This window comes from Fusarium vanettenii (genome assembly GCF_000151355.1).
Source record: "Fusarium vanettenii 77-13-4 chromosome 5 genomic scaffold NECHAsca_5_chr5_3_0, whole genome shotgun sequence".
Lineage (NCBI taxonomy): Eukaryota > Fungi > Ascomycota > Sordariomycetes > Hypocreales > Nectriaceae > Fusarium > Fusarium vanettenii.
The window spans coordinates 1,687,013-1,707,083 of NW_003315878.1; the positions used below are offsets into that span (position 1 = coordinate 1,687,013).

Here is a 20,071-nt window from a genome sequence, read left to right on the forward strand (position 1 = left end):
CCAAATGCATGTCTCGCCAGACGACCATCGCAGGCGAGTTGACGCCACAGTACTTTTGTTCAGTCGTGTCTAAACGTGCACTTGTCTCCTCGGGCACATTTGCCCTGCTGCCAGAATGTGCAAGGCTTTGTCCCTATTAGTGCTTTGTTTGCTGGTTTGTGCGGCGGCAGGGTGCCTCGCTTTCTTCGGCCATCTTTCCCTTCGCGGTCACCCCTGCCTCCATGGTGATCGTCACGGTTCCGGTCATGGTCACGGTCTCTGTCGTGCATGCGGTCCCGGTCCCACTCCCTATCTCTATCGCGTTCTCGGTCTCTATCCCGCTCCCAGTCCCGTTCCGCCGCTGGAGGCGGGGGTGGAGCAGCTTGTTGCCCTTGGGCCATCTGGCTGAGCATCATGTACTGCTGGTAAGATGGATCGTTCGGGTTCAAATACGAAGCAGAATTCGAGGCTGGAGCCTGCGCTGGCTGCTGTGATGGCTGATTGATAGCCGCCAAGATCGATTGAAGCTGACTGTCAGGAATCTGCCCCTGTTGTTGGGGCGTTGCACTGGCTTGTTGTTGAGCCGGTTGCTGGCCACCAGTCATCTGCTGCAGCAGAGCCATGTACGGGGCATATGCTTGCTGCTGCGCATAGTATGCTGCCCAGTCCTGAGGGTTGGCCGGGGGTTGGCCAGGTGCAGCAGTTGGTGCAGTGGTCCGCAAGGCGTTGGTTTCAGCTTCGGTTCTGGCCCGTTCTTCATCCGCTCTCTTTTGTCGTGCCATCATCTCTTTGTTGTAGCCCATTTGCCACTCGCGAACCTTCTCTGGATCATGCAGAATCCACTCTGGAGGAGATGTGGCTGGAGCTGGTTTGTTGGCCAAGTTCTTAGCTACGCCTTCAATAGCGCCTCCACAAAGACGAGTAGCTGTATCAGCGTAATGATAAGTACGCCAAACATCGGTCGTCGCTGGAGCAGGATCCCGCCAGTTCTTAACTTTGTCGGATCTGAGCAGCGTGAGAACCTGTTCTGCAGCTGCATTACCGGCGACAATAGGCAAATTCTCACTCGCCGTGCCATGGCTTTGCTGAGGCAAGGAACCAGACTGTGAAGACGATGAGGGGTTTGAAGGCGCACCCCGGAGGCGGCCCAAGATCGAGTCGAGGCGGTTTGACGGGTTCTCCTTGGCATCGATACGCTGGATTGCCGAGTATAGAGCCCCGTCGATCCCCATTTGCTGCTCATCGCGCCACCGAAGCTGGATCTCTTGAAACTTGGCATCGTCCGGCAAATATTGAGTTTTCCGGTCACTGCTACCGACCATCTCCGGTGGAGGAGACTTGGGTGTTGGTGGAATGTCGTCTGGATCGGTGTAGATGGCCATGAGTTCACGCTGTTCCCTCTCCGCAATGCGCTGCTGCTCATCCGTGGTGAAGGTGACGTTTCCTCCCCGGTTAACAAAGTTCTTGTTTCGGGTGTCATCTGGTAGTCTCGAGAAGTCGGTCGCAACAGGTCCGACCCAAGGCTGATACGGAATATCATCGTCCTCATCCTCATCATCCACGTTTGCACGTTGCTTGAGGACCATTCCTTCAGACCGATCATCACCAGCATCGCGAATCATGTTGACCTCTCTGCCTTCATCCTCAGCCTCTTCCTTGTGGAAGATCTTGACCTGAACAAGTTCACTCTCAGGCTTCCAGCTGACCCGGAGCTTGCGGCGAGCTTCCTTGCGAAGACGCTTGGCCTTTTCTTCCGGCGTCTCAGACGTTTCAGGACCATTGGTTTCCTTAGGAGCAGCCGGAGACTCGACCTTGGGGGCATTGATTGAATCAAGAAGCGAAGCAATGCCAGATGACAAGGAGCTCGCTGCCGATGACGAGCCGTTCTGCGGCGCATGCGGCTTGGGCTCGCTGCGTGGTGTCTTGGGAGCTGTCTTGGGCTTGTCGTCTGCTGTCGACTTATTCTCTACCTTAGGCTCAGGCTTCGGTGCAGACTTGGCCACGGGCCTGGATTTGCCAGGCAGGATGGAAGCTGCTGCCGCTTTCGCCGCAGTCGTCTTGGATGCCGATTGAAGTTGAATCTTAGGCTGCGCAAGCTTCCTACTAAGAGAGTTGCCGCTTGATTCTATCGCAATCTTCTTCACAGTCCGTGTGTCGCCCTCTTCGTCCCGGCCGCGCTTGGCAGAGTGATCATTCCCAGACTTGGAGGTCTTTGCTCTGCTAGCAGCCGAGGTTCCCTGGTACCCAGTGGCCGTCTCTGGTTCGGACGCCTTGAGCTTCTTGATCTTGGCAGATATCTCCTGGGTGAGCTCCTTGACCTCGGCATCGCCCTTGTCGGCAAACCTTTTCCTCACCGTCTCGAAGTTTGTTGTTTCGGCAATCTTCTTCGTCATGGGGAAATGGGTAAAAAGCTCGAGGACAATCTTTGGGAATTTCCCAGAGAAGTCACTCGATTTGATACACATGATCAATGCATTCACCAGACTCAGAACCAACTTCTGGTGGCCGCCGAGGTTATCCAGAACCGCGTCGTCCGCATGATCGATAGTAGCATCCAAAGCTCGATAGAGAATCTCCTTCTTCCTCTCAAACTCCTGTCGGAACTTGGAAACCTCAGACTCAGCCTCCTTGTCCTTGATGGCTTGGTCGAGCTCTTGCTTGGCGCGATTCATCTCACCACGAAGCTTGATAAAGTATTCGCCCGCTTGTTGCACACGGCCTGCGATGAGCGCATTCGTCCTTGCAACAGGCTGCTCTACGTGAACTATCCCAATGGTGTCCCATGCAGCAGCATCAGCAGGGTCTGTTGGACGGGTAGCAGAGCGGATCTGAATCTTGTTAGATAAATGTCTTTTGGCGGGATGCAACTCTAGACTTACTGGTTTGTTGCGCACCTCCTCCAGTTCCCTCTTTGCCTTCTTCTCCGCCTTGTTCTTGGAAGCTTCGTCCGACTTGAGTTGCTCTTTGAAAGCGTGAGGGTATTCGGTATACTTGGGACGTCGTTTACCAAGCCCCTTCATAGCACGATCGAATTCATCCAACAACACCTTGGCCTCGATCCGCCTCTCATCCAGCCCGCCCTTATCGGGAGAAGGACGATATTGACTTGTGAACCGACCCTGAACCTCACAAGGGAGGCTGTATCCAAGCTCGGGAACCATTTGTCGTCCGCTGCGGGCGGGAACAGCGACAAGTGGAGCAAGCTTGTCGTAGCTTTTGGGAGCGGGAAGCTTCGTTGCTCCATCATAGATTAGATACGGGAGACCCTTGATAGCGGGATGCTTTGCTTGGGCGGCCTTGGGCCGTTTGTTGAACTGGGCAATCAGCTGCGCATCTTCGGGCGAGGGTGTTGGTGCTGCCAATGTATCGACATCATCCACCTTCCTTAGAGCAGGAGACCCAACCGGCGAGTCGGCATGGACCGATGCAGGCTCCGGCGTCGGCGTTTCGGGGGCGCTCTTAGCTGCCCGCTTCCTCTTCTTTGCCGGAGGTTCTGTTACGTTGGGTTGAGAGACGCCTGCGTCTTGTTCCAGGACCGCCTGTTGCATCATGTACTGGGGAGTTGCAGCAGGTGGTGGTGAAGAGTTGGTCATAAAGGGCGGTTGTTGTTGATGCACAGGCTGCTGGAAGTTTTGGTTTGGCATCGGTTGAGTAGTCTGCGAATAGGCAAGGGGCTGTTTGGGAGCATATTGTGCTTGGGAGTATGGTTGAGGCTGCTGTGTTTGTTGCTGCTGGGGCTGGTGTGGTGGCTGGGTTGGCTGCTGGCGCGCCTGTTGATGAGATTGTTGAAAGTTGAGCTGTTCGTTCGATGGAGGCTGAGGGGTCTGGCCATTCACTGGAGGAGAGAATGCAGCTTGGCTATATGACTGCTGGTTTTGGACAGGAGACTGCTGAGGCGGTCGGCTGAAACCGTGTCCATGGGCGAAAGCGCCAGGAAGACCCTCAAACTGCTGAACAGGAGTATGACTTTGTTGTCGGCTCGGTTGAGGTATTACGTGAGGCTGAGCATACTGCTGTATCGGGGATTCGAAGGAGGGTTCGTTGGGTTGAACCATACCATATGAAAATGTAGAAGAATGAGGATGGTTCGAAAGCTGGCCAACGCCAGCCATGGCATTGTCCAGGTCGATCTTGCCATGTTGACCATACAGATCCGAATGAATATCGCTGAAGGCTGGATCCATCACATCTTGAGAGGGCTGCGAGAACTGCTGGTTCAATCCCAGCGAATCATGCCCTGCATGATAATTGCCTTGGTTCTGTTGTGACCCATGAAGACCACTGGTGAGAAACGAGTTATTCTGATCAGAGTCGAAAAAGTTGGGCGGAGAAGCATCCTGAGGGTTGATGTGAGAGTACGCAGCTTGATCAGTCATGGGCTGAGACCAAGCCTGGTGAGGATCATATTGTCCATTTTGACCAGTGAAGGCATAGTTATTATGCCATTGCTGCGTCTCATCAGTGCCATTCTGGCCATTGTTGGACCAGGATTGCATCTTGCAACAGGGCGATAATTGAGGCGGCAGCCGCCAGGGCAGCAACGCAGCCTCAAAGATCAATTAATGGCAGTTATAGAGGCTAACGCATGTTGTTAGCGATCATCGCTATGGGCTGATTGTGTGGACGCGTGGACGAAAGCGAGCGATGGATGCAATGCGGGAGAGACCCGGTTCAGAAGATGCAAAGGGTGTGGTGGGCTTAGATAGGCGTTGATGTAGACATGTTTACAGCCAGTGGCTGTTGATCAGGAGACGGGAGGAGAAAGTACTGACACACAGAGAGTCGCTGCAGGGAGACCTGGTGTGGACTTCTCCTGTTAGCGGAGGATGTCCGGCTACCAAAGGCTGCAGGTTACCCACCATAAAACGACGCTAGGCGGCAACGGGAGCGATGACAAGGGTCCAGGCGGGAAGTGTTGAAAAAGGCAATGAATCTGTTGAAAGCAAATGAAAACCATCAGCGAGTCTGGTAAAACAAAAATGAGTGGTGGTAGGTATGAAGAATGATTGTTGGATCAAAGAAGAATATTGTAGACTGGGTTCCTGTCAATAGTTAAGGCGCGAGCGAGCGAATGAATAAAGGACCGCCAGCAGAGACCGCCAACAAATGCTGAACCATTTTGAACCACGGTCGGACAAAGGCTCGAGCGCAGCCAGTTGGGCGACAAAGAAGACCCGGAAAACGGGATGGAGAAGCTGGATGCCAAATTAATGAGCTGGCTTTTGTCGACAGAGCTTTGCTTCTTGTGGCGATGGAATTGCCTTGCTCGTCGAGGCGTGGCATTGTAGAAAGATTTCTGATGGTGGGGCCACTGAACTGATCTCTGGATGCGTGCGCCTCCATTTAGCGTAGTCCCTGCTGCTGAGCCTGAGCCTGAGCCTGAGCCTGAGCCTGAGCCTGCCTGCGAGACTGTCGCGGCCTTGGCCGTTCTGGTGGTGCTGGCAACCTGAATGTTATCACCCGGCCCCCTGCACCAGGTCGCCCGACCAAGGCCTGCAACGTCGCAGAAGGACGCTCGCTCAATGGCTGGCGCGCCTTTTCCTGACTCTGGATGCCCTCTTTTTATCAAACACTCGCCCGCGGCTTAGGTGCGCGTTCGCATCTAGGTTCGCCAGATTGCAGATACCTGGATTTCGTCACTGCGCTCAAGCCTGGAAGTCATGGTTACCCAGCCGCCGCAGCTTAGCTCTCTGCTGCTGCAGAGGCAAAGACGACGCTGAGAAGCCTTTATCTCCAAAGCGAGTCTCCGCAGTGGTGGTCACCAGCTCCTCATCTTGCAATTTTAAATGCTGCAGATTCCGAGTGGTTGATTCCATTCTTCATAGAGAAATCACAAGATACAATGCTGCTTCTTTGATTCATGGTGATGGCGCAACAAGCCGCGAAGAATGACGCGACAGAGGTGATTGAGCGTGTTGTGGAGGGGAAGGGGGGATGGGGTTAAGGATTGGGCATACCCTGTGATTCAGACAAAGGATGGATTCGATTCCGTGAGCAACTTGATCCGTCTTCCTACCCGCGTGGTGCAGAGAAAACCTGTCCCATCTGTATATTGCGCAAGTCGCTCGCCGCTTACAACATTATCGAACCGTAGGCGTGTCCTGTCGGGGAGGCAAATGATGATGGATAGCACAAGGGCGACACGCCGAGGTCTGTCAGAGCAATGTGCAGGCAGCAGACGCAGGCTAGATGAAGGACGTGAACGCGGAAGAATCGAATCGAAATCTTAAGCGCCACCAGTATCTACCGGCGCAGTTCGTCTGCCGAGCGCCGACGCTGCGTGCTGTCGCGATGAGTGATGCCGGCGTGCGGTTGTTGATGGAGTGTCGTCGAGAGTAGGTAGAAAAAGAAGTCCTGGCGGCTTCTCAACTGAGGACCAAGACGTGTTGGAGGATGGCCCCATTTCTCAGGCACACACAACCATTTGGTCTCAGGCATGGCCCCACTCGTGTCTCAAGCACGGAGAACGGACAGGCCGCGCCTGCGCCTTGGCCTGCTCCCCTGGAACCTGGAAGTCAGAAGTGCCTGCCTCTGTTTGTGCCCCAACCATCGGCCCTTGAATCGGTCCGTGCTCCAGCTTGCGCGCCGTCGGGAGCTATCAACTGAGCGCCTGGCAACTACTGTACGGTATCGTGGCCTCAAGTTGGTATTAAAACATCACGGCCCTTGACGTGAGGATTCGGCTTGGCGCTTTGCAAGTAAGCTTTTCGTCTGCATAGGGTCAAATCTTCTTCATTGCTTTTTTTGCGCACCCCCTTGACATTAGGGTGGTCGATATCTTCGCCCTTTCCAGGAGAGCTCCTGAACTGCGCATCCCACTATCATCACCGCTTTGAGCTCCAACCTTGCCGACGTCATCTGCCACCATGGCCACCAAAGGGAACTCCCTGCGCGATCGCCAAATAGGTTTGTTATGAAACTCATATCTCTATTGCTTCTATGTTAACAATATTCTAGCTTCTCTCAAGAAGATCCTCAACCTCAACGAGACGGTCGAGTCAGCCGAAGCCGACGAAGCGCTCGCAAACGGTCTGCTTGCCCCCGTCGCTCCCATTCTCGATGCCGACGGCAACCCCATCTGGAAGGTGTTGGTGTTTGATGATCTGGGCCGAGATGTCATCAGCAGTGTGATGCGTGTCAGTGACCTGCGGTCAATGGGTGTGACCATGCACATGTAGGTCAGTCAAGCGCATTCTTAGACAGTCAACTAACATGATGCGCAGGCACATTGGCGGCTCCAGACACCCAATCCCAGACGTCCCTGTCATCTATCTTCTCGAACCGAATGCGAAGAACCTCGAGGCCATCACTTCGGACTTGCAAAAGGGATTATACTCGCCAGCCTACATCAACTTCCTCTCCTCCCTGCCCCGCGTCCTTCTCGAGGAGTTTGCGACACAGACAGCAGCCGCCGGAACTTCAGAGCACATCTCCCAGCTGTTCGACCAATATCTCAACTTCATCGTTGCCGAGCCGGACCTGTTTAGCTTGGGAATGCAGAACGAGCACACGTATTGGGCTTTGAATAGTGCAGCAACAAGTGATGCCGAGCTTGACCGGGTGGTGGATAGGATCGTGAGCGGCCTCTTCAGTGTTGTTGTCACTATGGGTATGATACTTGGCGAATATTATTGCCGTGTAAGAAGCTAATTGTCTTTGCAGGCGTTATCCCCATCATTCGATGCCCCAAGGGCGCCGCGGCGGAGATGGTCGCTGCACGACTCGACCGCAAACTTCGAGATCACATCCTCAACTCCAAGGACAACCTATTCTCGGGTCCTCGACCAACCGCATCTTCTGGCACACCTTCCTCCCGACCCGTCCTAATTCTTCTCGACCGCAATGTTGACTTGATACCCATGCTGTCGCATTCTTGGACCTACCAGTCCTTGGTTCATGATGTTCTTAACATGAAGCTGAACCGAATCACGATCGAGGCTCCGGTGGAAGAGGTAAACCCAGCACGAGGCACATCGAAAAAGGGCTACGACCTGACGGCAAGCGACTTCTTCTGGGCCAAGAACGCTGGCAGCCCGTTCCCACAGGTGGCAGAGGATATTGACGCCGAATTAACCAAGTATAAGGAGGATACGGCTTCGATTACGAAAAAGACGGGAGTGACTGATCTGGAGGACCTCCAGAACGATACAAGCGCAAGCGCCCAACACCTCAAGGCGGCGATAACGTTGCTTCCCGAGATGAGAGAGCGCAAGGGCATCCTCGACATGCACATGAACATCCTGGCAGCCTTGTTGACAGGTATCAAGGACCGCCAACTGGACAACTACTTCCAACTCGAAGAGGGCATTGTCAAGCAGACTAAGGCCCAGATCATGGAGATCATCAAGGACGACAACAAGGGCACTGACCCTGTCGACAAGCTGCGACTGTTCGTCATCTGGTACCTGAGCACCGAACAGGAGGTCGGCCGAGTGGAATTTGAAGGCATGGAAAAGGCTCTCGCAGAAGCAGGCGCAGATGTCTCGTCTCTACCCTACGTCCGACAGTAAGAATTTCTGGTTCAGGTTCTTCATTCATACTTGCTAACAGATAACCAGGGTTCGAGCGACCACCAAGATGACACAACTGACAACCATCAACAACACAACTCAGCCAGCCCAATCGTCAGACCTCTTTGGGCGATTCTCTTCGATGTCATCCCGCCTCACTGATCGCCTCAAGGAATCCGGCGTACCCACCGGTCTATCTTCCAACTTTGAGAGTCTCATCAGCGGCGTCAAGAACTTCCTTCCTGCCGATCGTGATTTTACTGTTACCAAGATCGTTGAGTCGATTATGGATCCTTCATCGGCTTCTTCGTCTGCCATCGCCAAGACGGAGCACTACCTCTACTTTGATCCTCGATCCGCCAACGCTCGAGGTACCATGCCTCCCCCAAGTGCGGTGCGTTCCGGGGCGGGAGCTAGCACACCAGGTGGCATGCCAGGATCACAAGCACCCGGACAGACGGCCAGCTTTGGTCAGCGCCGACAGGGGTTTAGCGAGGCAGTGGTGTTTACCGTTGGCGGTGGAAGCATGGACGAATATGGAAACTTGCAAGAGTGGGTAGGCCGAGCTGGAGGAGACAAGGCCAAGAAGAGGGTCGTTTATGGCAGCACTGAAATGGTGAATGCCGCAGAATTCATTGCACAAGAGCTGGACAGGTTAGGAAAGGAGGTGGCATCGTGATACTCTTGATTGTTTGAGAATAGATTAATGAATCCTGTCTTGGTATGGTCAGGGTGATTGGGCTTGTTGGAGCCTTTGAATCGTGACATGATTCAAGGATACAAAAAATTCATTGGAAATTTCAGCTTAAGGCAATGTTTGCGTATAACATAGCTTATTCCGTGTCGCATGAAGCATTCGTGATTCTATGACCATGTCGGGAAAACGATGATCCGAGGTCGGCTCGTTGGATCGCCCTGACTCCATCCAGACGTCACCAATTGGAAGGACCTAGAGTCAGGGCGCCCTTGCGGTTGCTTCAGTGGAAGGAACCTAAGCTACGTACCGATCCGAGAACAACACCTCAGGTCCCGTCCAGTGCGAAGGCGCCCCCAAATCAAATCTCGATAGCTGGCAAAACCCTTCTCTCCTCCATTGCTTCTCATCAGCATTTAGTGCATCGCCAACTCGAGTCCCCCATCCAGCCTCCACGCGTCCAAGCACATCCTTCAACACCATCTCCATTGAGACGTCGCGTTTTCCCCATCCCGGTCGCGTCCAAAGAGCCGCTCACCATGGACGAGGCCCCCATCAAGGCCGAGGGCGGCACCCGCCATCGCGCCGGCTACAAGTCGTACAAGAAGAAGTACAGAAAGATGCGCATCGTCTTTGACCAGAAGATGCATGATGGCGAGGAGCTACACAAGCAAGAGGATAAGGCGGCTGCGCTCGTGAAGCGCCTGGCCGTGGAGAATGAGTAGGTCATCACTCAATAACCCTCAGCCTTGCGCGCATCATCGCTGACCTGTCCCCTTTCTTCTTTGACAGCCGCCTATTGGACATATTACTCGAAATCAACAACTCGCCTCAAATCCCCCCCGAAAAGCAGATCGACCTCGCACTCGAGCCCTCGTCTGACCCCAAGGCATTGGTACTGCCCCTGGATCGAGACCATACGGACCGAAAGGAAAAGCCAGGGAAGAAACTTGAAGATCTCATCAATGGCGTGCCGCATTCATCATACACCAATGCTAAGGAAACCCTACCGTCCATCATCAGCGAGCTGAAGGCCCCTGAAGGCGAATCGCATCCTTCCGATTTTCTCTCCGCCGACGACATTGACAACTACATCTATGAACTCGACACCAGCATCGATCCAGAATCAACCATCCCAACGCTCGCTCCCCGCGCGCATCCAAACACACACCAGCCTACGAACCCACATCTGAAGAACCCAACTAGCGTAACTAACTGGCTACGCAAGCACGCTCCGAAGATCTTCCTACAGGACGGCGAAACTCACGGCGATGCTGATGATGGCGAAGGCGGCCACACTGGAGGACGTAAGACACGAGGCACTCGGGGCGAGCGCGGTGGTCGGGCCAGCACAAGAGGTAAACGTGTCAGCGCCGCAGCTCGCGCCTCAGCAGCAGCAGATCGCGGCGACTGGGACGCCAGCATGGACGAGGACCCTGACTTTGCTTCAACACCCGTGGGCAGAGGCAAGCGCAAGAGGAACGATGACGATACCGGCTACAAACCTCGCGGTTCGTCGACACGACCGAGTAAGAAGAAGCGTAAGAGCGAAGTCGACGGAACGCCCAGTGTGCGCAAGTCCAAGAAGGAGGCTGCTGCGGCCCGGGACGACTAGTCCCACGCCAGCAGGTTCTAAATATGGCCCTTTGCTCTTTTTCCTCTCTGGGTGGTTTTGTTCTTGAAGCGAAAATAGCCGCCTGATGAAAGAGAGACTGAGCTTGTGGCCTTTGTATTACTACCTTTCAAACCATTAACCATGGACAGCATCCGGCATGTACACATCTGCCAGGGCAAGGTACATACTGCCATAATTCCAAATGCCATGCCCTCCACACCGCGGCGGATACCCGGCCAGCCGGGCCATCCAGATCGGGACAACCCGGAGACTCACCGGGCATACGGGGATATCAACCTCATCACTGAAACCCGCCTACGCTAGCCCCCGAGGGGGCATTTTCCATTATCCATCTACACGTGCGGTCTTAAGCCGAGGCATTCCTTTGCGAAGGGGGGAAAACAAACAACAAATGACTGGGAGGGGAGGGGAGGGGAGGGGGGAAACAGGGGAACCGGGGTTTCTGTTTGGGTGAACTTTGTGGGCTTTTTTGGGGATTTCTAGATTCATCTGCATTTTCCTTACAGGGGTTGCTTGGGCTCGATGCCAGGCTACGGACAAATACCGAAGTTTGACAAGACCACAAGAAGCAAAAGAGGCGTTCGGGCGGCATCTAGGGGCACAGCTACATCCTCATGTACATGTGAGAGAGGTGCGGGACGAACAAGAGGGCCCAATGGTTTTGCTTCAAAGCAACTACTTTTGGCTTTGGCGTTGGTCGTATGACTCCTCTGACCCCCTTCTCCCGCTACCAAGAGGGCTAGGAGCAGCGCGCTGTGTCATAATGTACGTATTCACAATGGGACAACAGGGAACAAGAACGAGGTCGGTATCCAGGGATTGGAGTCTGCAAAAAAAAACTATAAAGCAGGGCTTGGTAGCCCATCTTATCTTTATGTACCCAAGAGCAACCAGGAGTCTTCTATCTACATTGCCTGCTTGCTTGTCTTCCAATACATGACACACGAAATTCAGTCGTGCCGTCCCCCTCGAAACCCTTTTCTTTCTTTATCCAAAAGCCCGTTCGTTTCGTTTCCTTATCATATCATAGTAACGATGGAGGTATACTCTGCATGATTCGCTGCCTTGTTGCCCGTGTTCATACAGGGGAATCTTCATGTGCATGTTTGCTCCTTGACGATGCCGACTTCATGCAAGCCGGCGAGGCATTGCAATCGACAACCACGAAAGAGACGATGCTCTCTCGCTCGCCGAGAAGCCGAGGTTCGATGCTGGCCAGCCACTAACAACACGTCCGACGCCGATTCTCATATCCTTCATGAAAGAAATGGCGACTCTTGTGGGTGGAAAAGAGAGACCAAGAGAGTGAGGAGGATTTGGGGATGTGTGAGGGGGTGAATAGGGGGTGCGGGGAGGAGGAGAGAAGTTGTCAAGACATTTACAGCTTCTCCTTGAGGATGTTCTTCATGCGGCGCTCAACAGCGTTGAGGTACTCGGTGGTGGTGACATAGTCCTCACGGCCGGTCTTGCCGCAGGCAAGGGCAAGATCCTTGGTCATGACACCATCAATATCGACAGTGTCAATGCAGGCCTGCTCGAGGCTCTCGGCGAAGGAGACAACCTCGGGCTGGTCGTCGAGCTTGCCACGCTGGATGAGACCACGGGTCCAGGCGAAGATGGAGGCAATGGGGTTGGTGGAGGTCTCGTTGCCCTTCTGGTGCTCACGGTAGTGGCGAGTGACGGTGCCATGGGCAGCCTCAGACTCGAAGGTCTTGCCATCGGGGGTGATGAGGACCGAGGTCATGAGACCAAGGGAGCCGAAGCCCTGAGCGACAATGTCGGACTGGACATCACCGTCGTAGTCTGGGAGCTATGTCAGTTGCTATACTTGGAGGACGTCGAGTGACGAATCAATTGAATCGCGTCAAGCGACATGGATCCACGAGTTCGCACAAGTGTGCAGCATCAAGGGGAAGACTCACTCTTGAGGGCCATGATGTAACCACCAGAGCTCTTGACCATCTGGGCGACCATGTCGTCAATGAGACGGTGCTCATACCAGATCTTCTTGGCCTCGAACTCGGGCTTGTACTGGGTGTCGTAGAGCTCCTGGAAGATATCCTTGAAGCGACCATCGTACTTCTTGAGGATGGTGTTCTTGGTGCTCATGTAGAGGGGAAGACCCTTGTCAAGAGCCAGCTTGAAAGAGGCGTGGGCGAAGCCAGTGATGGACTCGTCGGTGTTGTACTGGGTCTGGGCGACACCACCACCGTTCTTGAACTGGTAGACCTCAATCTCCTGGGGCTCACCACCCTCGGGGGTGTAAACCATGGAGAGCTTGCCAGGGCCGGGCAGGACAGCATCCTTGGCGCGGTACTGGTCTCCGAAGGCGTGTCGGCCAATGATGATGGGCTTCTTCCAGCCAGGGACAAGACGGGGAATGCGGGGGATGACAATGGGCTCACGGAAGACGGTACCGCCGAGGGCATTTCGGATAGTTCCGTTGGGGGAAAGCCACACTAAAGCATGTAAGTCAGCTGGGTTTCATTCTTCACGTTTTGGTTCATCACGGAGCATCTCATTCGTCATGTTTCTGCCCTCAATTCTCCTCATCATGTGTGCGGGGGTGGCGATTGGTGGGGGAGATGGCAGAGAGCTGCAAGATGCAACTCGGGCTAGGCTAGGGACAGAAGGGAACTCACTCTGCTTCAGCTTGAACTCCTCGACTCGGGCCTCATCGGGGGTGATGGTGGCGCACTTGACACCGACCTGGTACTTCTTGATGGCCTCGGCGGCATCAATGGTGACCTGGTCGTTGGTCTCGTCACGGTACTCAAGACCAAGGTCATAGTACTTGAGGTCGATGTCGAGGTAGGGGTAGATGAACTTGTCCTTGATGGACTGCCAGATGATGCGGGTCATCTCATCGCCATCGAGCTCGACGACGGGGTTCTTGACCTTGATCTTGGGGATAGCGGAAGCCATTGTGCGGACGGCGAAGGGAGAGATGGTCTGGACGGCACCGAAGGAAGCGCGGATAGGACGAACGGCGATCGGAGAGGAAGAAGCAAAGGCGACACGGCGCAGCGAAGACGATAGAAGAGACCTCGGGACGGCGGAGGCGAAGGCAACAGCGGGCATGATGGGCGAAAAGAGAAGAAGAGGGCGGGAAGCAAAAGAAAAATCCGATATAAAAGGGTCTCAAGAGACAACTGGCAAGGCCGGGCTCGGGAGTCGTCGTCGGTAACTTGGATTGGGCAACAGGCAAACGGGGAAGGCGCGAGTCCGTCTGAGGATACCCAAGGTTGGTAATTTGCTGCTTTGCTGCACACCTCAGGCGCGGGGTGTGATGCGGAAGGACGGACGGTCGGAGGAGGGAACGAGCCTACGAGGGTACGAGGGGGGGCGTGCGTGTTAGAGGTGCCTTCCTTTGGGGTTAGGCAGTTGCTTCGGGAGGGGGAAGGTGCAAGGTGCAGTGCTTCAACCGAGGAAGTGGCCGGTTACTGCTTGACGCAAACGCAGGAAGGCGGCGACCGAGAGGAAAACCGACCGACGATGCGGCGATGCGACGGCGATGCGACGGGATATGGGGAACGACGATGGCGTTTCCCCCCAATGAGACGGAGTGGATTTGATGGGAACGGTTTGGTAGGTGCCGCTTTTTTTTTCTCGTCTGAGCCGAGCTAGTGCGAGGATCTAGGCGCAGAGAAAGAGAGGAAAGCTGGGGAATCGTTAGACCTTTGCGTCAGCCGCTGGGAGGAGCCGTGCAGATGGAGAATGATGCCATGCGGCGGCGGGAAGAAGATGCAGTGAGTGTTTTCTTTCTGCTTCCTTGTGTTCCCTTTGGGGGAGGAGCTCCCGGAGTCGAACAAGGCATTGGGGGAGGCGAAAAGGAGAGAAGGGGGAGTGTGTGATGGAAGTTTGAAGCCAGAAAGGAGCGGTTCTCGTTGGTCAATGACGAGACGCAGAGCATAGATGATGATGTCTTGTGGCTGGTCGATGAGGCTCTACTAGCGAGCAACCCAATCCGAGAATGGAGATTCGACTTACAAATCCTTTTTTGAAGCTGTTTCTGCTTTGCTTTTCCGGTTCGCGTTCTCCTTCTTGAAGCTGATGATGATGGTCTGAGAACTGATGATGGTTCGAGAAACTGGGGGGTTCTACCGAGCTCGAGTAAAAAAAGGACAGAACTCAATGATCCGACAACGGACTGACGAGTGGGAATCACGTCGGTTTTTCCTTCTTAGCCTTCTGGGGTCATTTCTTCCTGGGTCGGCGCGACACGCCGAAGACGGCACAGAAAGCGGGAATAAGGTAAAAAACGTGGCTGATCTTGTTAGACGGATGCGACAGGGGTCTAGCTACATAGATTTGGCGTCTTTTTTTGAATTAATGTCTCTTCTAGATGAAGCTCAAGCTGCGCTCGTCTTTTGCATCTCGCGATGATTTCCAGGCGGAGTGCAACATCTCGCCAACCCGGACTCTTCGGCTCTCAAAATTACGTTTATCCCTTCAGGGTGTGCCTCGAGTAGCCCAGACCTCTCTTGTTCCTCATTGCCAGGGTTCTTTGGGGATGCCAGCCTCGGGACCTGACCGAGCTGGGGCGCCCTTATGAACATCTGCAACCAGAGAAAAAGGCGCTTCTCAGACTTCTAGCCAGTGCCCAGCCTCGACGGTTACCACTAGTGTCGATTCCGCGTGGGACCCCCAGTGCTTGTTGGGGGGGCTTTGGAGCAGAAGCGGGCCCTCTTCTGTTTTGCCTCCCCCTCTTGCATGACAGCTGGGTTTCGCCCTCGCCTCGGGATTGCTATGGCCGAGCCTGAAAGCGACGATGCTTTGTCAGTCGAGGGTGTTGCTAATTCCAGTGGGCGTCACTGGTCAAACTCGATCCGGGGGGAGGTTGGCATTCCGAAAGGAGCAATTCCTCCAGTCTCTAAAGCCATCTACAGCCATCACCAAGGACGGCAGAGTGTCTCGTGAGGACATGCGGAGTCAGCTTGTTTACTTGGCTCTTATAAAGCCAATTGACTGCCACAATCCGGATACAACACACCGCTCCCCGGCAACCCTCCACCCCGCCGCGCGGGAGAGGGGAGAAATAAACGCTAATCCGGGCCCTTCAGCTCGGCGCCGTCCGAATCTCCGTTCTCCGTCTCGGATCTCCGGTGGGCGGACCCGCTCTCCGCGCCGTGATCGGGGGGAAGGGCGAGATGCGGGACACCTTGTTGTCGCAATTGCCGCCCGAATGAAAGGAAAGCTATTCCGATGCGCAGGAAGAGGGGCGGAGGTGAGTATTCCGGCTGGAAACTCAGCCGCTTTTAATATTTAGCAGTATTATCCGTGACAGTGTTGGGTTCTTCCGATGATGTCTAGGAGATCAAAGACACCGGAACAGTCCTCCAACCCGACAGTCTTGGGTTTTTTACTTCTATATCCAAACAAAGCATTCTGGGAATGCGGCCTTTGAGGAAGACTCACAGCTTCGTTGCATGACCTTGGCGCATAACTCAAAACTTCAAAAGTCTTCTCCCGTCTTGGTGTTTTACCCATCCGTTCCCCAGAAAAGCGTCCGAAGCTGCAGCGGCTCCGGATTTGACTGCACATCTACATATCAAGGCTAATGTTATGCCCGCCACGCCTTCTACAACCAAAGTAAGGCAGAGAAAGGCAAAGGAAAACCAAATATGACACCAATAAGAGAGTACTACGAAAGATTAATAGGCAGATGCGGCTCCCATCGAGCACAAAACGTGGTCACGACACAACCACAGGGTGGGAGACAATTGTGGAACACTTCGGAGCCTCGGAAGACAAGCCCGAGCATATATCCAGATACTACCGAGCATTGTATTCACGATCATCAAGGTCCTACACAGTCCTGGTGTTCCTATAGTACACGATTCTTTCCCAGCTACACCCTGTTACATGATATCCATAATGTCCAAGTCCCACCAGCTTACACGTCAAAAATCTCGCCGACGCCCTCATTCCCGCCTCTTCGGTTCTCGACAATATCCAGCCTCCACCCTTCCCAGTGCTTTAGCGATCGCTTAATCTCCTTGATCCGCTCGATTCGCTTCTTCGACTCCTCCTCCTGGGCCTTGCGGAACGCGTCCTCGTCAAAATCCATGTCATCATCATCAAGGAATTCATCATCGTTACCGCCTGCCAGCGCATTGAGACCGCTTGTCAGGAAATCGCCAATGCCACCAGGTCCAGACTTTCTCCTCTGAGTTGGCGAGATCGCATGTCCTGCCGAAAGGTCGACATCGTGGAAGCCTGGGCTTGTCGCCTCCAGCTCACGTCGCTTGCCAATCCAGGCCCCACTGCGAAGCTCATGCACCTCGCTCTCAAGAGCCCGGATCTTCCTCTCAAGCTTCTGGCGTTCTTCGTCCTCAAGCTCATCAACGCCCTCGTCATCCAGCCCACCACCTCCTTCGAGAGACCTGCGGCTTCGAAGTTTCGTATTCTCACTCTCAAGCTTCTCGAGCTTCGACCGCAAGTCGGTCGCGTCTCGTTCCGCCTTCTCCTTCTCCTTCTTCAGTGCTTGTAATCGTGAATCTTGCTCCTTGTGCAATGTCGTGAGAGTCGTAGCTTTCTTCTCTAAGGCCTCGACCTTCTTCTCGAGCTCATCGCGAGCATTGTTGGATTCCTCGAGTTCATGCTCCAGAGTCTTGAGCTTGGTCTCAGCGCTAGTTCGTTCGCTACCTTCTCGAACGGCCTTCTCTGTCGTCCGCTCGAGGTTGCGCTTCAAGTCCTGAAGCTCGCGCTGCGCCTTGCCTGCCGCAGCTTCTGCCCGTGCTACTTTGTCCTCCAAGGCAGTAATCTGCTCCTTCTCAGAGGATGAGCCACTGGCATGTCGCTCAGCTTGCGCCCTGAGCTTTGAGATCTCAATCTCCATTGACTCGATGGTGGCTGACTTTGCGTCAAGCTCAGCCTTTAGGTCAGCAGGAGGCGTAGATAGGGACATGGATGGTCGATGCGCGTGGCCAGAGCCCCGCGATACTTGTTGCTGAAGTTGCGAATTCTGACGCTGCAAAGCGGCAAGCTGGGTCCTCTGTAGCATAGGTCAGTGGGCTGATAGATTCATGTTGCGATGCGCATGATGGGCCTCTTACCAGACTGTCGCAGAGTCCGTCTTCGGGGCCACCAGTCTTGACATCGTCATCACCGTCGTCCTCCCGGATGTCTGCCAGCTCATCTTCAGCCTTTTGCCACCTCTTTTCCGACTCGGCGACTTCCTTGGCTAGGCGTTTATTCTCCTTCTCGAGCTCCTCGATTCTGGCTACATGCTTTCTGTAGATATCCGGCGCAGTATCACCATCGGGGCTGAAAGGGCCGGGAGATATCGCACCGCCAGGGGGAATGGATCCCGCGCGGAATGATGTAGACCTTAGCTTCGACTGCTGGGCCAAGGACGGAGCAGCTGAAGAGGGCTCATCTTCATCGTCGTTCCCTGGCGCTTCGACATCGTCTTTAGGTGTCTCTGTGGGCGCTTCCTCTGTGGCCTTCTCGTCGGTTGGAGGGGGAGCATCGACGGAGCCCTCTGGCTCAGTTGCTGGGGTCTCAGCAGCCTCCTGCTTGGTCTTCTTGGATGCGCTGCCCTTCTTCTTGCTCTTCTTTAGTTGCTCGACCTGAAACGACCACGGGTCAGCCTGGTACATGGTAGGCAACGGGAGGAAGGGAGGGGTGCACGAACGCGCTTCTTGGCCGCGGCGATCTTCTCCTGGCGGGCCTTTTCGTCGGCGTCAGCCATGGTGATTCGAGGTACTGCACGTGTATAGTTCGGATTAGGAGAGACGCGTGGTAAGTTTGATGTCGGCGTTGTTGAAATGTGTCGTTTAGATCGGGCTTGGATACTGTAGGACGTGTTGGTGGCAGCTCCACACTCAAGGGAGCTCCGTCATCTTGCTGAAGCTTAGTTGGCCTGTGCAGGGGCCGTGTAATCGGTACCTGTTTCAATTATCGACACTGTGTAAACACCATCACCTCACCTGTCACTCCTCTCTTTGGTTGTTCTTTGACTGAAAGGCTTTGCATTCGATCATAATACAATGGTTAATCTCTCGATGAGGCGTATGGAGAAAGCCGAGCCGCCCAAAAGTTACGAGTTTACTGGCTGCTGATAGTTCAGCCTCTTATTCGCATTCCTATTTGGTCTCCAGATCCTCGAGTCACTTACATCACCCCAATGAGGAGAAGCTTCCATAACCACACTGAGAACTTAGTAAACCTCAATCTTCATCCTTTAATTAGATATTAGCTAATATATCCATGCAAACTTTTGGTTCTGTTGGGTTTTAATGCCCAGCTGAACACATGAATCTATGTACCTACCTACCCAACTGTTTGTTGGTGATCGCGACGGGCAGCGGCAGTTGCCTGACAAGAATGGCAGGTGCCCCTTCTCAACATTTCACGTGAAATTTTTGGACATAGAAGACTGGAACTCCTCACAATGAATTGTAAGCTTCCACCCTTCAATCAGTCGTCTTGATCCTTCGCTGACCTGCTGCACCACTCCAACTTCAAGCGCCTTGACATGAATTGGATTGAAGGGTCTCTCGCCCGTCACTCCCGCCGCAAAGGATGGGATAAGGATGCTGCCCACCAGAAGGAATACTTTGCCAAGGCCCGAGCCAGGAAACAAGAGGCTGCTTCTGGGAAGAATACACCCAGAGTTCCCTTCGTCCCTGACTACATCCCACGCGAGCCGCCGTCGGGTAATTCCTCGAGCTCCTCCGCCCATCGAAAGAAAGACAAGTCACCCCGAAAACGATTGATACATAACCAGAATGATACGAATTTGAGAGCCATTCCTTCCAGCGGTCAATCACAGCCAGACCAGCGGGCCTCAGGTTCGCTCCTCGACCCAACCACATGGGCCAATCAACACCAAACTGATGTCGATATTGATGCCAAAAGACAAAAACTCCTCCAGGAAAATGACTGGAGCCGTGTCCGGTTTCAGAAGCCCCTTGGGCCCATCTACCCGCAGCAAAGGGCACCCGTTGCTCACTTCACCTCTAGAGGAAATCACCACCTGCCAGGCAACCAAGCCAATACCCTGTTGCAGATACCTGGGCTTGATAGCCGCTTGAATCAGAGACCGTCGACACATCGAGCAAGAAATAGCATGCAAATCAGGATCGGGGACAAGGACCTTCGCTGGAGCACGCAAAGCAACTCGGTTCGAAGTTATATTTCACGGCGCGGACAACCCGGGGAATTGGGGGCATGGCACTCTACACCACCCAGACCAATGGTATCGCGTTCGCCCTTTGAACCACGCCCAAGTGTGAGTCGCCTATC

The 20,071-nt window shown here is 54.2% G+C and overlaps 5 protein-coding genes across 5 annotated transcripts; 2 read left to right on the top strand and 3 right to left on the bottom strand.

The window, feature by feature from the left end:
- Positions 1-59: 59 nt before the first annotated feature.
- NECHADRAFT_80666 (uncharacterized protein) lies at positions 60-4,475 on the bottom strand (the record flags this gene model as incomplete). Its single annotated transcript, XM_003051266.1, has 2 exons — positions 60-2,807; positions 2,859-4,475. 2 exons carry the CDS (start codon positions 4,473-4,475, stop codon positions 60-62), a joined length of 4,365 nt encoding a protein of 1,454 aa, XP_003051312.1.
- Positions 4,476-6,845: 2,370 nt separating this feature from the next.
- Positions 6,846-9,168, top strand: NECHADRAFT_93795 (uncharacterized protein; the record flags this gene model as incomplete). The annotated part of the gene is made up of 5 exons (XM_003050883.1): positions 6,846-6,885; positions 6,937-7,153; positions 7,203-7,588; positions 7,642-8,485; positions 8,538-9,168. The coding sequence occupies 5 exons, from the start codon at positions 6,846-6,848 to the stop codon at positions 9,166-9,168; spliced, it is 2,118 nt and encodes a 705-aa protein (XP_003050929.1).
- Positions 9,169-9,722: 554 nt separating this feature from the next.
- NECHADRAFT_40941 (uncharacterized protein) lies at positions 9,723-10,798 on the top strand (the record flags this gene model as incomplete). The annotated part of the gene is made up of 2 exons (XM_003050884.1): positions 9,723-9,904; positions 9,931-10,798. The coding sequence occupies 2 exons, from the start codon at positions 9,723-9,725 to the stop codon at positions 10,796-10,798; spliced, it is 1,050 nt and encodes a 349-aa protein (XP_003050930.1).
- An 827-nt stretch (positions 10,799-11,625) lies between these two features.
- NECHADRAFT_100651 (uncharacterized protein) lies at positions 11,626-14,011 on the bottom strand. The gene is made up of 3 exons (XM_003051267.1): positions 13,462-14,011; positions 12,742-13,278; positions 11,626-12,622 (listed from the first exon to the last, which is right to left on the bottom strand). The coding sequence occupies exons 1-3, from the start codon at positions 13,898-13,900 to the stop codon at positions 12,198-12,200; spliced, it is 1,401 nt and encodes a 466-aa protein (XP_003051313.1). The 5' UTR covers positions 13,901-14,011; the 3' UTR covers positions 11,626-12,197.
- A 2,550-nt stretch (positions 14,012-16,561) lies between these two features.
- Positions 16,562-18,621, bottom strand: NECHADRAFT_104554 (uncharacterized protein). Its single transcript, XM_003051268.1, has 3 exons — positions 18,459-18,621; positions 17,878-18,393; positions 16,562-17,816 (listed from the first exon to the last, which is right to left on the bottom strand). Exons 1-3 carry the CDS (start codon positions 18,513-18,515, stop codon positions 16,716-16,718), a joined length of 1,674 nt encoding a protein of 557 aa, XP_003051314.1. The 5' UTR covers positions 18,516-18,621; the 3' UTR covers positions 16,562-16,715.
- Positions 18,622-20,071: the final 1,450 nt, after the last annotated feature.

Bases quoted from the DNA above. Each gene is read 5' to 3' on its own strand.
- NECHADRAFT_100651 (XM_003051267.1), bottom strand. From the start codon at position 13,900: ATGCCCGCTGTTGCCTTCGCCTCCGCCGTCCCGAGGTCTCTTCTATCG. The intron at 13,279-13,461 runs GTGAGTTCCCTT...TACATGCTTTAG, and splicing joins GGAGTTCAAGCTGAAGCAGA to TGTGGCTTTCCCCCAACGGA. The intron at 12,623-12,741 runs GTGAGTCTTCCC...CATAGCTCCCAG, and splicing joins TTACATCATGGCCCTCAAGA to ACTACGACGGTGATGTCCAG.
- NECHADRAFT_104554 (XM_003051268.1), bottom strand. From the start codon at position 18,515: ATGGCTGACGCCGACGAAAAGGCCCGCCAGGAGAAGATCGCCGCGGCC. The intron at 18,394-18,458 runs GTTCGTGCACCC...TGGTCGTTTCAG, and splicing joins TCGCCGCGGCCAAGAAGCGC to GTCGAGCAACTAAAGAAGAG. The intron at 17,817-17,877 runs GTAAGAGGCCCA...CCTATGCTACAG, and splicing joins ACGGACTCTGCGACAGTCTG to AGGACCCAGCTTGCCGCTTT.